We start from the raw sequence: 15485 nt of genomic DNA on the forward strand, positions 1-15485 counted from the left end.
ATGGAACTGTTCCCTGGCAAGATTCCCAAGTAAAGGAATGCGTACATTGCAACAGTGCCTTTAACAAAAAAGTGTGGGTGCTCAGCCAGCTCCCCGCTCCCTCCCCCTAGCCAATCACATGGCTAGGGCTGCCAAGGTGCCAGTGCTCAGTACCGGCACAAAAAAAGCCCTGCATTGCAGTGCATATAAAATTCCAACCACCACAAACAAGAAGACAAACTAGAATGAGTTTGTGTCTGATGCACCCTGACGTAAATAATTAATCATCAGATGGGAAAAAGCCTCATCTTGAGAGCTTGGGACGAAGTCCACTGAAGTCAGCAGGAATCCTGCATTGGCATCAATGGGCTTTTATCAGGTGGTTGAAGAAGCAAAATAAGTCTGCAAAGAATCAGTCTTGCATTAGAAATCAGAAAGTATTCAAGTTATTGTTGGGTAGGTTTATAAGACAAATATCAACTTAATTGTTAAATAAGTAGTTACATTAATTAGAAGGTATTTCTAAAATGTTAGGACCTGTGTTGTAGGAACTTTGAAACTTTTTGCCAATTTCTAATGAGAGAACCAATTTTTTCTGACCTATTTCACATCATCAGTTTGGTCAATACTCTAAATACTCTAAAGTGGTAGGCTCTACAGAGGGGCAACAGCATATTATTTCAGGAGGCTTCCTCCAGATTCTTCCAGTTTTACTCACAAGTAGCAGTGCCTTCTTGGGTTGTTCGCTGTTAGAGAATACCAGAGAAATGGTTCCAGATTGCAGCGGGGAAGTGGGTAATGCTGACATGGTATTAGTAACTTACCTGCTGCTCGAGACCTGTTGGTTTGCATGGCAGATGATGCTGGAGGGTGGGTATCCCCCCCCAGCTTTGACCCTTCCAACTGGATAGCTCATTATCCCATGAAGGGATTTCAGTTCCGTTGAAGGATGGGGGAACAATACTGTAATGGCATCACTGCTCATTTCCAGCCTGCAGGCAGGGGTTTGCTGAGCTTTCCCACCCTCACTGCAGAGGTGCAGGGACCTGTGATTCTGTGACGCTGTTCAGCCCTCAACATGCCATAAAAACTCCACAGCCCAACTGTACTGCAGCAGCTGTTTTAGTGCATCTAAAACCCCCAGGGCAAACAGTGGGTAGCGAGCAGGGCAACTGCCTGGGTCCCACAGCTTCAGCTTCTGCCCAGGATGGCGGGGCTTGGTGCTCTGGACTTCAACACCATGTGGTATGGCGTTGACTTTCAATCCTGGGCCCCAGCGAGCCTAACACTAGCCTTGCTTGGCAGACACCCTGAAACCTGCTCATGGCTTCCTCATGGCTTGAGACCCACCAGTTTAGCACACAGTTCTTTAGCCTCAGAGAATTAACTAACCCCTTATATAGGCAGGAGCACAATACCATCAAAAGGCTGAAGCTTAAACTTCTGCTCTTGAAAGAGGATCAGTGTTTCTTCTAAGTGACGTTTTAGAAGTTATAAAGTATATTTAGAAATTCATCCGCATGCTGCAGGATGTACAGCAGGTCAAAATTTGTAATCAAACCAGATACTAAGCGGGTTGAGGGGGGGCATATGATCCATCAGAAAAATCTCTCTGTTATCTCAGTGTTGCCAGTTCTTGCAGTTTTTATCATGAGTCTTACAATATTGGGTGTGTTATTTTATAAAAGCCCCAGACCCTCTATTCATGTGATTAAGTGGTGAGACTCTCAGCTTTTATTTTTTTAAAAATAAATATAAGTTTCTAGCCCTCCTGGTGATAAAGCAAATATTGAAAACAAGATCCAGAATGACTATTAGACTGGAAGGCAAATAAAAAAAATCCCATAGTTATTATCTTGTGTTTTTTTTAAACTGATCCGACTGGTGGGGTGGGGAGGCAGCTCATGAGTTTTGGGTGGAATACTGGTATTGTGGGAAGAGATTTGATTAGGGAATGAATCTGCCAAGTCCTGATTAGCAGCCCAATAAGGTATACAGCTGTATTTCCAGTGAAGTCATTAGGAAATGGGGAGTTGGCTGAGCCATTGAGTGGTGTAATCACTTGATTACCTGTGGTCTGTGAACTCCTGGAGATCCCCATACAGTGTCTAAGGGGGTCCACAAAAGGTTGTTATAGCCACAGAGCAGTGGTTTTCAACAGGTGATGTGTCGGTGGGGGGCGGTGGGGGAGAGCCACAGACTCTCGTAGATTTCTAAAGGGGTCCATCCTATTGAAATGTTTTTAGCAGTCCACCAGTGAAAAAAGGGTTTAAAGCCCCTGGTCTAATCTAAAGAAAACCATCTTGTGCCTCCTTGTGGACAAAATTAACATACGCATTACCAATAATATTAAATTCCCTGCTCCATGTTTTTGGCCCTAACTGAATTTTTCCAAGTGAAATGCATGTTATTGTTGATCACTAAACATTCTGATGAATATTACTATTGTGTTTGCCCTGTGAATTGCAGGGGTGCTTCTTTTTGGAAATGTTATAGACACTGAATCAGTGCATGTCAGGATTGCTGAATTCCCTTGCTGAATTCCAGTGACATTAAAAGCATCAGTGCCTCGGGCCAATTCACATATCTGGTGGTGTTCTAGCTCAGTGCTCTTTAAAGTGCGTTGGTATTGGACTAGCCAAGTCCTTAAAGGAAAAGTGCATGACTGTCAGAATTCTTGCATAGAAGAGCTGGCTGCAGTCGTCATCACAGTGGGACTCCGATGCTACAGTAGCTCTCAATAGCTGCTCCTCGTACAACTGACTATTACCAATAACACCCTGACAGCTCCTCGTCCAATAACTCAACATTCTCAGTCTCTGAAGTGGTTCCCTCTTCTAGCCACCATCTTAGGGCATTGGGCAGGCATATCCCTAATCTGTGTCTACCTTCTACCAGCTTCTGCTACTCTGCATTGGCACCTGGCCCTCTGGCAAATCAGCTCTTTAAGGTATCTCCAAAAACATGGGTGTTCCAAAACCAATGGTCATTTTGGAACGTCCCCACCTAGAGCTGTTAACAAATAAGAACCAGCTGCTTTTTCACAACATCATTTCTGGGAACCATACTCTCAGCTTCCCCGACCTATGCACTTCCTAGGCCAGGTCTGTACTAGACGTTAACGTCAACTGTAGGTGCACAGTTATAGCTGCGGCAATTGCATAGTAGAATCTACCTTACCTGGCTGGCCTCTCAGAGAGAGATTGACAGGAGAAAGTCTCCGGTTGACCTCCCTTACTCTTTGTGATATTGAGGAGTACAGGGGTCGACTGCCAAACCCAGATAGTTTGAGTTCACGCGTCCCTACTAGGCGCGTGAAATTGAATCCTGGAAGATCGACCCTGACTGGGTCGATCTTCCACGTAGTGAAGACACACACAGACTGATCCCATTCCTCACACCCTTCATCGCCACCCCCATTTGGGGACAGCGTAATGTGTCTGCTATTTTTGGGCATAGTTTTTAAGTCATGGCCCATAAATAGAGCAGAGTAGATCACAACTGCTGGTTGTGATAACCAAATTAAAATAGAATGACTGTTGTGTGTTTGGTTCAGGTAAATAGGGATAAGCTACAGTCTATTCTTACAGTATCAGGGCTTTTTTTCTGGTGGAACAGCAGTCTGCCATCTTTTTTTCCTGCTGCCGCTGTTTTGAACATGCAGCTTTGAGCCGCCCGCCTCTGTCTGCTGCCCCACTGGGATGCTGCAGTAAACCCTGGCTTTGCTCAGATGCGTGATTAGTCTGGGGCCGGAGCTGGAGGTGGGAAAGGGGCAGCTGGAGCAGGCCAAGAATCCTGTATGGTGTGGTGCTGAGTTCCCCCTGGACCTGCTGTGGGGCTGGAGGCCCCCTGCAGAGTTGCTGGGGCCAGAGCCTTGTGGTGCTGGGGGCAGAGCCTTCTGCAGCATGGAGGCAGTCCTCCGCTCCCAGGTCCCCACCGTGTCATGGGGCCAGGGCCAGAGCCCTGTAAATGTGGGGCTGGGGCCCTCTGAATCTCCTGCGGGGCCAGAGCCTCCTCCCTGGTGTCCCTGCCACGGGGCTGGAGCCGGAGCGTGCATGGTGTGGGGCTAGGCCAGGGCTGTCCAACCTTTTTATCTGGCCTGCACCGTCAGCAGCACTGCTGTTTTTCCAGCGTGGCTTACAGGGGTCCCACCTCCGGCCAGTGTGGCTCCTGACAGTGCGGCTCACCTGGGGCGCTGCTTTGGCTGGCGTGGCTCCACCTTGTGCGGCTCACGGTTCTGGCCAGTGTGGCTGCTGCTGGTGTGGCCTGCACGGGGTGCGGCTCTGGCCGGCGCGCCTCTTGCGGGCCCCGGCCTGGGCCCCAGCTCCCACAGCTCCTGCTGCTCCTGAGGTAGCAGCGGCTTTAGTAAGTTGATGCATTCGGTTTTTACTGAGGGTGCCTAGCTCTGGGGAAATGGGAGGGCATTTATTTAGAGTGGAGGGGGGTGTCCAGGGGTGCCTGGCTCTAAGGGATGGGCGGGGGTGGGGTTAGAGTCGGGGCCTGGGGGTACCTAGCTCTGGGGGAGGGTGATTGGGTTACAGCAGGGGTCTTGGTGGTACTTGGCTATAGGGGAGGGATGGATAATTGGGTTACAGTGAGGGGCTGGGGATACCTGGCTCTGGGGTGGGATGGAGTTGGGGGGCTTGGCTCTGGGGGAGGGGAAGGGCATTGTCCCTCATAAGCATTCTGAAAATCTGGCAATCCTACTTGGGTCCCGCATGGGGGCGGGTAAGCCTCCTCGGGCGGGCTGGGCCTCGGGGTGGGGCAGGGTGCAAATTGGAGCTCACATTCTGCCACCTTTTTTTCTAGGAAAAAAGCACTGTACAGTATATCTTGTAAAGAAATTATTGTGCAGCCCTGCCTGGGACCTCCAATGCACATTAGCATTTCCTGCCACCTTTACTTGTGTGAGCAATCCTGTGGATTTCAGTGAAGCTCATGTTAAGCCTTTAGGATTAGATCTTTATTATTTTTAACATATTCCTTCCAGAATGTGGGGCATGAAAAGTACAGGTTTCAAACATCCAAACTTTTCCATCCTCAACATTTCTGCTCTATCCTGTAAGTTTAACTCCCTCTTTTTCTGTCAAGGCCCTTTGGGCTTTTTTCAACTCAGCCAACATGTACCCACTGAGTAGATATGACCTTATGGCAGCTCATTTATCAGGGCTGCCTGCACTTAGTGGAAAATGGAAATTACACATGGGGAAAAGGCCTTTAAGAGATGCCCTCTAAATAATGTTTTTCCCATGCTGCTCCACTTTCCTTTTGCTTTAGTAAGACTGTCTGGGAATAGAGTCTGGAATGTAACCATCTGCCTCCCCTAAGATGGATAATATGGTTACTTTGTTCCTTAGGACAGAAGGGGGTGTTTCTAAAGGTGCCACTGTGGGCATTCTCCTGGATCTAAACAAGCACAGCCTGACCTTTTTCATAAATGGGCAGCAGCAAGGACCTCCAGCCTTTGAAAATGTGGAGGGTGTCTTTATGCCTGCATTGAGCCTCAACCGAAATGTACAGGTAAATCCTTTTCATTTGCATCTATCTAATCCTGCATGTCCACCAAAGGAGCAAAGTTATTGCACGACTGCCATAGAGAAGAGATTGAGATGCAGCTGTTAGGTATAAAATTTGGATTTCTTTCAACTTTGCTTAGTTTTGTTCGCTGATTGCATCTGAACTAATGCCACTTTTTAAAAGAAAATAATTGGATTTAACTTTTTCATATCACATCCCAGGTACAGGGAAATGATGTTTTGGAAATAATAAATAGGTATGTACATGCACACATGCACAGAATAAACCCCAGAGCTGCTTTGTTACTTCTCCTCCATCCAGGAAGCAGCAATATCTAAGGCCAACTTCACTGCCTGGAGTAAAAGTAAAGGTATCTGAATACTCTAGGACCTCTTATGTTTGTAGATAAGTGTTTTAGCACTATGATAGAAAATAAAGCTAAGAAAATGTAAGTCAAACAATATTTAGTTCCAAAAAGACGACCCAGGAAGCATTTCATTAGCATTCTTTAATTAATTATATTAGGAAACATGGATATATTCTCTGGAGCTGATGGTGTAAAAGTAATTTGTGCTTACTCATGTAAAGCCCCTTTGCACTGCTAGAATGGGGCTTTAATGCAACTGACAATCAATTCCTGTAAGTGCCGCAGCACCTGAAAGGCTGTGTCAGGCTGAATCAACAATGTCCAGGGAAGTGAGGTATCTATATGGCTAGAGGCTGCTATACTTCATCAGACTCTTTCCTCTGAGTTGGGATGCCTGCATGTTTCTTAACCCCAGCTAGTTCCTCTTTCTCCTGAGAGTAAAGAGTCCTTCACTGCAGGAATGTCAAAGGACAGTAATAAACTTCCACTAAACTGTCCACGCCCAGTTACAGCAACCTTTATACTAGGTACTGTTCACTGAGGCTGGGTCTACACAGAGCCGCTCTCCCAGTAGGTCCATGCTGAACAGCAGTTTAGCAATTGCAAATGGCTGCTCATTAGCATATTCCTGGGGTTCCTTATGATAGTCACGTGAGATCTTGCTCTCGGCAGAGGGGCTGCTGGCAGTAAACAGGCCGTGTGGACATGCCTCGGCCAGCAAAAACCCCCTCTGATGCCAGCCCCTTATGCCTGATGAATGGTTACTAGCCTGGGGAAGAGGCACAAACACCAGGCAGCTAGACTCTGGGCAGGTCTACACTTAAAAAGTTGCAGCGACCATAGGTGCTGAAACTAGGGGTATGCACAGTTTACAATTTGGTTTAATGGCTCTCGGCATCCCCTCTATCCATATTAATCCAGCACCCCTGAGAGCAGCACACTAGTGCTGCTGTATCAGTTTAGTAAAGATATCACACCGCTATGCTGACAGGAGAGCTTCTCGTGTCGGCTTAGTTAATCCACTGCCACAACAGGCCGTAGCTTTGGTGACGAGAGAAGCCCTCAGTCGACAAGGCACACTCCGTGTCCGGGCTTAGCTTGGTGTAACTGCATCATGCAGGGATGTGGATTGTTCACACCCTTGAGTGACATAGTCTCACGGATGTAAATTAGTAGTGTAGACTCTGCCTTAGGGGAAGAATCATTTGTATGTTAGACCTCCCCTGATAACACCCATTGTCACTATGCCAGATTATAAATCCTGGTCCATGGACACCCAACCTTTCACCATTAACCACAAACTCTTTGCACTCTAAATGCCTGTCTGTATATTAACTAAACGGTTATCTCTTGTCTGCACAGGTGACTCTGCACACAGGAATGGAGGTACCTCAGGGTGTAAGACAGCCAAAGCTGCCCAGTAACTAACTGAGCTCCTGCTGCCTAACCCTATGCTGGATTTTGTAATCTTTCTAAATGCAATTGGTCATTATTCACTGTGGGTAAAAAAACCAACATCTCTAAATTAGACTAACACTTTGTAGAACATTGCTAACTAGCACTGTGTGATCTGATCATTAATATTTATCCACATCCATTTTTAATTGTACTGTGGTAACAAAAATTCTTATAGAATGGAGTTTATTACAATGGGTATGCATTCCTGCATTTGAGTAAAAAGCACATGAATATAGCACACTAGAGACACATAGTGACAGCTAAAATGAGCACATTAATCATAATTGGTTCTGTGCTTCACATGATTATTGTGAATGGATGATTAACAGTGAGGGCAATTAACCATCCAAACAATTTATCTCGGGATGTGATGGCTTCTCCATCATTTGAGTTCTTTAAATCAAGACTGCTTTTCTTTTAAAAGCTGTGCTGCAGTTCAAACAGAAGTTATGGTCTTGAAGCAGAAATTACTGGGTGAGGTTCATTGTCCTATGTTACGTAAGAGGTCAGACTATACGATCATAATGTGCCCTTCTGGCATTAAGTTAATCTATGAATTATGCTGTCACTGATTTCAATGGCAACAAGATTAGGCCCCAAGTGCTTTTATGCAACATTTGTGCTCATTGTAGCTAGTACTATGATACATGTATCTTTGGGGAGGTAAAAATGCTCAATAAACCTTAGTGCTTCTCATTTTGGTGTGACAGCAGTGGCTTTTGGTTTCTCAAATGGGAGAACTCATTTCAGTTACCAACAACAATCGTCTGCTGAACAGTGGGGAGAGGAGAGTCCAGTGAAGCGATCACAGATGTTTCTTTGAAAATGGCATATATAAAATGGGGTGCATTGGGAAGAAGAGTGATACTTTAAAGCCTTTAATCTGAGAGGTGCCGAGCACCTAAAGCGCCAATAGATTCACTGGGAGTTGTGGATGTGCAACATCTTTTGCAACCAAAGGTTTTAATTTTCTCCTCAGCTGGGCTGAACTAAATAAGGCCTTGCTCCTGCAAACCATGTAAGCATACACTCAAATGCTTTGCAGAACTGGGGCCTAATAATCTTGTAGGTTTTGACTTTGTGCTGCACCTCAGGACTTTTGTGGCCAGCTGAAACAAATGAAAATGAGAAGCCTTATGAAATAGCATCCACAAAAGCAAGTCTCTGATTGGCCACTGAAGGTTTCAACCCATAGCAATACTAGGCAGCACCTTTACTAGCGTGAAGTCAGCAGAAAATATTTTGATGTTCAATTTCTTGCTTTGTCTTAACAAAGTAACTTGTGCATGTGTGTGTATTTACATGAGTGAAAATGGGTTAACAGAGCTAATTTATAGCAGCTAGCCCTGAGAGACTGCATCATCATGACACTGTGTTTAGAACACTGCCCTCATGAGCTAGCCTCAGTGTGGTGCTACTAGCCAGAAACACCATGGCCTGCTGCAATCTGTTGTTACTCTCTTTCCTTTTCAATCATGCTTCCTACACACGTAAGTATATGTACAAATGCCCTTTATAAGTATGGCACACAGACTGCAATAAGTGTGTGGTCAGTAAATCTGAAAATCAGTTTTCAACCCAAAAATCCAGCTCACTGCCTTGTGTAAAACTTGGGGCACAGGTCTATGGATGGGCTGCTGGAAGTCAGGCAGGTTGTTGCACATGCACATAATGATCTCCAGCTTAAGTGCCTCCCCCACTGCAGGCAATGCCAAATGATGGCCGATTAAAGGTGCCATCATAATGAACAGCAATTGGGGAGGGATGAAAAATGGGTATTAGAGCAACCCAGAATGAAGCAGTAAGTCAAAAGTAAAGTGATCTAGTAACCATCTGTGCAGCAGGATACTTTTTGCTGCACGTTTGTTTTATCCAGCCTCCCCTTACAGAACAGAAATGTAGCTTCTTTTGTATTACAACTGTACTAGCAAGCCTAACAAAAAACCCTCAAACTGTTGAGTGGGAGAGCAGATATGCATTCCTCCCAGACTGTGATATGGTACTACTGCATTTTAAGGCAAGGAAATAACTGTGGTGTACTAATTTCAGTTTGTTAAAAGTTTAGCAGAGAGCAACTCTGTTTTCTCTGTTTATTGTTTTTAAATACCATCTGAGCGTGTGCAGAATTTTTTTAATTCAGTGGTTCTGTTTTAAACCTACCTCAGCTAATATGCTACAGGACCCTGAATTTCCTCTTGAGCATGCTTACTGTAAACTTGTCTTCTGGAAACACAGAAATTTTAACAGTAGCCTTGGCTTTGAGTACAGCTTTACAGAGCAGCCTATGGGAATGCCGTGTTTTAAGTTGCAAATGGATCTTTATACTACGTAACATCCTGTGACAATTTTGATATAAGAACACATTCCTCTTCTAGTTTTCTTATTAAAAAACCAAGAACACTGTTTGTATAGGTCATAAGGACTGAACTTTTATGTTTATGTAGAATATCCATGAAATAAAATTCACATGAATGTAAATCCTTCCACTCCACAACCACTGCCAGACATTTAAAGTGGATTTTGAAAGGGTTTTGGAATTGCATTTGATATAAGCGTTGGTTTTGGGTTTTTTTGGTTGGTGCTTCTGTATCATTCCTTGTGTGTCACTCCTCAGGTTGTAGTCGAAGATTTTTCTTTTTTGTCGATGAAGAATACAGAGTGATTCAAGTTTCAAAGACTCAATGAAATCTGTTAGGGGCATGCTCCAAATTTGTGCAGAAACACTCAGATCTCTCCATTGCTCTTCTCTACACATTCTAGCACTGGAAAAAGTGTGATGCACACTAGCTTAACCTGCAGTCCCCTTCCAACGTAGAGAAACTGCAAAATGGAGCAATTAGAAATATAGAGCCTGTAGTAACTCCATCTATCTGCACTGAACTAAGTCTATAAAGGATGAGTCTACTTTTGGTTGTGTATTTGTTTTAAGGACTTACATTTGAAACTAGAGTGAGCTGCCCTTATGAAGACTGAAGAATGTTATGACTTAAGGTGCATGCATGTTGATATCGTTGTCTAACAGTGGTAATGAAAAAAATAATTAGAAATAAATAGATCACAAGACTAGTTCTGCATTGGAATAAATCTGCAGCACTCCCATGGATTTCAATGGAAACCCCTCGTGTGTACGTGAGGGCAAAATTTGTCCTTTTAAGACCAGTTCTGCAATTCATTCCTCTGTTTAGCCTGGAAATGATTTACTCCACTGCAGATTACTAACATAAGAACCTTCTAGCCACGAACCTCTGCAGGCTCCATGTTCCTCTTCTCAATATCTGTGCAGGGAGGGGAGCCTGTTAGCTGTAGAAAGTGGGAGGAAGAGCTGTTGCACTTCATTCCTCTCCTTTCCACTTCCCAAAAGCACCTGCACCTGCAGGTGCAGCTCTGCAGGCCTTCAGGGACTCATGGACCTACTGAGGCTCAGCATACAATTGAAAAGCAAAACTGTCTTTTTCTGAATTAATGTTTACTGCCACTACAAACAACCCCTTCTTTAGCAGGACACCCAGGGGATTATGGTTCTCACAAGAGGTAGGCGGTTGGTGGGCCAGGAAGGAGCAGTGGGGGCTGGATGGTAGAGTAGGGAATCCTCTAGATATGCCCCTTGCTTTCTTTAGCTATGTGTAGATCTCTGGGGGTCCTTGAGTTCATGGGACATACAGCTTCCAGCTTCTTGTGTGTGTGAAACACCGCCTCCTGGCCAAGTGGATAAGCATAAAATGTCTCTTATGGGCTGTGTCTGCACCTGAATTCCTCTTTCGAAAGAGGGATGCAAATGAGGGAGTTTGAAAATACATATGAGGCACCAATTTACATATTAGTGCCTCATTTGCATAATCTCTCTTCAGAAGAGATTCTTTCGAAAGAAAAAAAAGTTGTGTAGATGAGGCTGTTTCGGAAATAAACCCCATCTTCCAAAGAACCCTTCTTCCTGAAACAAGATAGAAAAAAGGTTCGTTCCAAGATGGGGTTTATTTTTGAAAGAGCCCCGTCTACACCGGTTTTTTAATTTTGAAAGAATCACTTCCAAAGAGGGATTATGCAAATGAAGTATGAGATATTTAAATCAGTGCCTCATTTGCATTTTCAATTGCCCTCATTTGCATTCCACTTTCAAAAGAGGAATGCAAGTGTAGATGTAGCCATGGAGTTTCTTCTATTCTGATGGGACAGACTATCCAAGGCAGGGAAGAGCCAGGCCTTACGTATTGGCCTTACTTACTAGTTTGCCTGCCTGGTTGACAGGCTCCACAAGACAGAGGTAAATTGATTTACAGAGTGTTAAAAAAAATCTTGACACCTGAAAGCTTAAATATTTTTAACTTAAAAAAATTGAGGCATTGACTCCTGAGACTTGGATTGTCTCTGCCACTGTGAAAGGAGGAGGCTACAGTTTGCAGAGTAACAGGATTCTCTTAATTCCATAACACCACTGTGTGATCCCAAACCTGACCCCTGGTAAGCCCTCCTGTTAGTTTTTTCCCTATAGATTTCCCCAGTACGTTCAGTAAAACGGATTGGAAAACTTGTACGGCTGTGGAGAGCAGAGGGGAAGGAAGAAGGAGAGTTTCACTTCCTAAGTATGCTCTTTTCCCTTTCACTGCCGCAGGCTCCTCTGAGGGTTCCAGCTCTGCAGGGTCACACACCTCTCTCAGAGTCACACACTACTGTAGGCTTATACAGCCTCAGTCTACAGGCTCCTTTCAATCAGACCAGTTCCAAAAGAAGCTCACACAAAAGTGTTGCTACAACCTGGTCAGTTTGCATGTGGACCTGTCTGACAATCCCTTGTTATCTCTGATTTTAAAAGGTACATAGAAAATACATAATATATACATTTAAAATGTAAATGTGAGTGAAGATAACTGGGATTTATTCAGAATTTTTAGTGCAATTTGGTGTCAAATTTAGAAAAGCCAAGTGAAACCAGTGTCATCTCCCATTATAGCCTATATAATTAAAAGAGAGGACAAACGTACTTATATTGGACCGAAGGAAAAAAAATTCTTGAGATTACATATAGCAGAATTTAAGAGGAAAATTATTCATGTAATTTATTGTATACATAAAATTCCACCATATTGTAAATAAGAACATTGTAATGTGTTACTGTGGTTGGTTTTTGGCTGGTAATCTGTTATAGTACTGTAGGTGTTGTGGGGTTTGTTTGGTTTTGGGTTTTTAACGTGTAGTTTAAAAAGATGGCAAAGAGCACCTGCTACCCTAGTACGTGAAATGTTCTAGTGCAAGAAAAAATGGGATGTACGGTATTTTTGGCTGCTTACTTTAATATGGGTAATATGGAATAAAAATGGTTAAGGGATAAAATCAAGGCTAGTCCATCACCAACAAATGCAAGGCACTACATCTGTCTGTGATTACAGGCTAGGGGCGTTCATCGGACCACAGCTCTGCTTTCCCTGTCTGTCCCCATGAAAAAGTAAGACACTGTAAAGTACTGGAATCCTTCATTCCAAACAGGTTGCTAATAAACCAAAACTTTAGGCCTAATCGCAGGCTTTACCACACCTTCACAGCACCCTTTTTAAGAGCAAAGCATTAACTTTGCTGTAGAGTAACAGAAAAACATCTTGGCCAACTCATCTGTAGAAGAGAGAGTGCAAGCTCAGTGAGTCCCTCAGCAGGCTAAAGAAATGTAGCAAACGTTACAAAATGGTTTGTTCAAATGTAAAAGACCTCATTGGTCACTGAAGATAACATTCTCTGTCTTTTTGTTTTGTTTAAAGAAAATGAGCTTTTTTTTTTATTTTTACTGACAGCATTTGTTTGGGATTCCTCTGATCAGTAATGTGCATGAAACAGACCACATTTGACCACAAATCCATTGAAAATACATAAAGGCTTCTGGGAGCAAAAGCCCAAACCAGAGAGAATAGATATGCTAGGGCTTTTGCATCCTTGCACAACGTAGAACGTGGATGTGCGTTTCACCAAAACGGATGTTCAGTAGCATTTCTGGGTCAAATGAGCTCATCCGCCAGCAATACTACTGCAAGCAAATCCAAATAGAACAAGATGCAAAACTAAATTCCATACCACTTGGAGAATCTCCAGGTTTATATAGCGGATCAATAGGTGAACTTCCTGGGCCCAGACTGTATTTTTGCATTGCCACAATACCCAGTATCCCATTCCATAAATGCTGTCAGTAAAAATGGATTTCTAACTAATGAACGATGCACAGACAAGAGACACAATGTGATGAAATGTTAGAATAAATGCATGAAGTAGAACTGCTGTTTTTATTCCAGTTGTGATATGAAGCATGAAAGACGTTAATTTAAAATGTTGGCAATAAAAAAGTACAAAGGAACAAAATAACATAGTGTTCACATCTTTTTAAATAAAAGACAAAACTTGTTTTCTATGCTTTCTTCCTAACCATGACATTTTTACTTTTATAATTTCTCATAGTTTACAACAATTGGAGCTGGTGGAATATACATCACTTCTGTATATGTACATCACCTGCTCAAGAGGAAAAAATAAACTTTTTATAATTTTGTACCTATAGCAAAAAATTGTATATTTTGAATTGAAAACCAAATTTTTGTTGTCTTTTGGTCTACGTCTGACTTTGTGTATCAATATCCTTTTTGAGAAAACCTGAAATATGAGTTTATGCTGTTTTACAGATTTTAAATAAATTCTTAATACACTGCCAACAAATTCATTGATGGTGCCTGGTTTACTATTCCAGATAAATGGCTGAGATAGAGTTCAAGCTGCATTTGTACAATGCAGCCAACTGTCTGGTAAAGTTAGCAGACTAACCTGCTGATTTAACAGCAGGGGAAAGCAGCGGAAATTCCCCTTTTTTCACAAAATTTTTCATTTCCCGGTTTAGAACGCTTACGTACTTCCAAGGGCAGGGAATGACTCTTCCTCCAGTCACCTGCGTATTTTGTATGGGTATGCATTGAGTGTTTGTGAAGTATAGTCAAACGTTATTTAGCTCAATCTGTGGCTGATAGACTTCTGGATATTTTCTCACTCGCCCAAATTTACTCAAATAAATTACTAAAATAGACAGGATATAATAGTAATTATGACGGTATGAAAGCAGGTGACCTGATTGCCGGAAGCTGAGAGGGGATGGATCACTTGATCCAGATCCATGACAGAACCTGTTCTGTTCATTCCCTTTGGGGCACCTGGCACTGGCCAGTGTCGGAAGATAGGATAGTGGGCTTAGATGATCTGACCCATTCTTACTGTTCTTATATTCTTAAGACCTTTGGGTGCCACAGAAGTCATACTGCTTGCAAGGGGGGTGCAGAAAACACACAGTTTCTTAAGAGGACAGGTGGCTTATAACGTAGAGTGTACTAAGCCTATGGTCACATGTCAAATGCATGAAAATGCATATTCAGGCTTGCACTGGATGAGAAATGTTTTGAGGGCAGCAAACTCTCATTCCCTGGGGAAAGGGAAGTGCCTCACATTCCTGTGATGCCTCCACAGAATCCAGCATGGGGGCAGTGTTGTGCAGGAGACAAGTCTCCTTGGCTCTAACGGTGAGGGGAATGGAAAAAACAGATGAGAGAAGACTTAACCGTGACTGCTGCAGCCTATGTGGGGACTGCCAGAAAGTTTATAGTTAGGATGCGAGGGGTGGATGGTGGAGTAGTAAAAGTAAGGGAATCTCTCAACTCCAGCAGGGTGCAGCGATTCGTCCTCCCTCACCGAGGGAAGAAAGCAGAATAAAATAAATCATCACCTCCTTTTGCTGCTAGTCCCATCAGTACTGGTTATACACCACACACATACCATTGTGTTTTCTATTTTCAACCCTGTCTGTATTGCTATTCCATTGCAGGAACCTACACACCCACAGTTTAACATCCGAAGACACCTGAAAATTGCCACCATGTAGGAATGGAGGACAAAACAATAAATGCACGGTTCAAGTTGCACAGTGGAGCATTCAAGTCAGCCTATGACAAAGTACAGGACAGGTGAGATAACTTTTATTGGACCGGCAGCTATTGGTGAGAGAGACAAGCTTTGGACCCACACAAAGCTCTTAGCCAAGAAGTGATAAGTGTAGTTCAGAAGCTTCTCTCTCTCTCTCCCATAATCAGACACTGGTCCAATAAAAGATATTACCTAACCCACCTTGTCTGGGATGGACCCAGTTCCA

At 43.5% G+C, this 15485-nt stretch overlaps 1 protein-coding gene across 2 annotated transcripts in view; it reads left to right on the forward strand.

Moving 5' to 3' along the window:
- The window catches only part of TRIM67 (tripartite motif containing 67), a 50822-nt gene extending 43531 nt beyond the window's left edge, over positions 1-7291 (forward strand). For both annotated transcript variants that reach the window (XM_074988664.1, XM_074988665.1), the window contains exons 9-10: positions 5337-5499; positions 7226-7291. In XM_074988664.1, coding sequence (XP_074844765.1) covers positions 5337-5499; positions 7226-7291 — 229 coding nt within the window. The remainder of the gene's footprint in view (positions 1-5336; positions 5500-7225) is intronic.
- The last annotated feature ends 8194 nt before the right edge of the window (positions 7292-15485 follow it).

The sequence above is a fragment of the Carettochelys insculpta genome, chromosome 3 (assembly GCF_033958435.1).
Source record: "Carettochelys insculpta isolate YL-2023 chromosome 3, ASM3395843v1, whole genome shotgun sequence".
In the NCBI taxonomy this organism is placed as follows: domain Eukaryota; kingdom Metazoa; phylum Chordata; order Testudines; family Carettochelyidae; genus Carettochelys; species Carettochelys insculpta.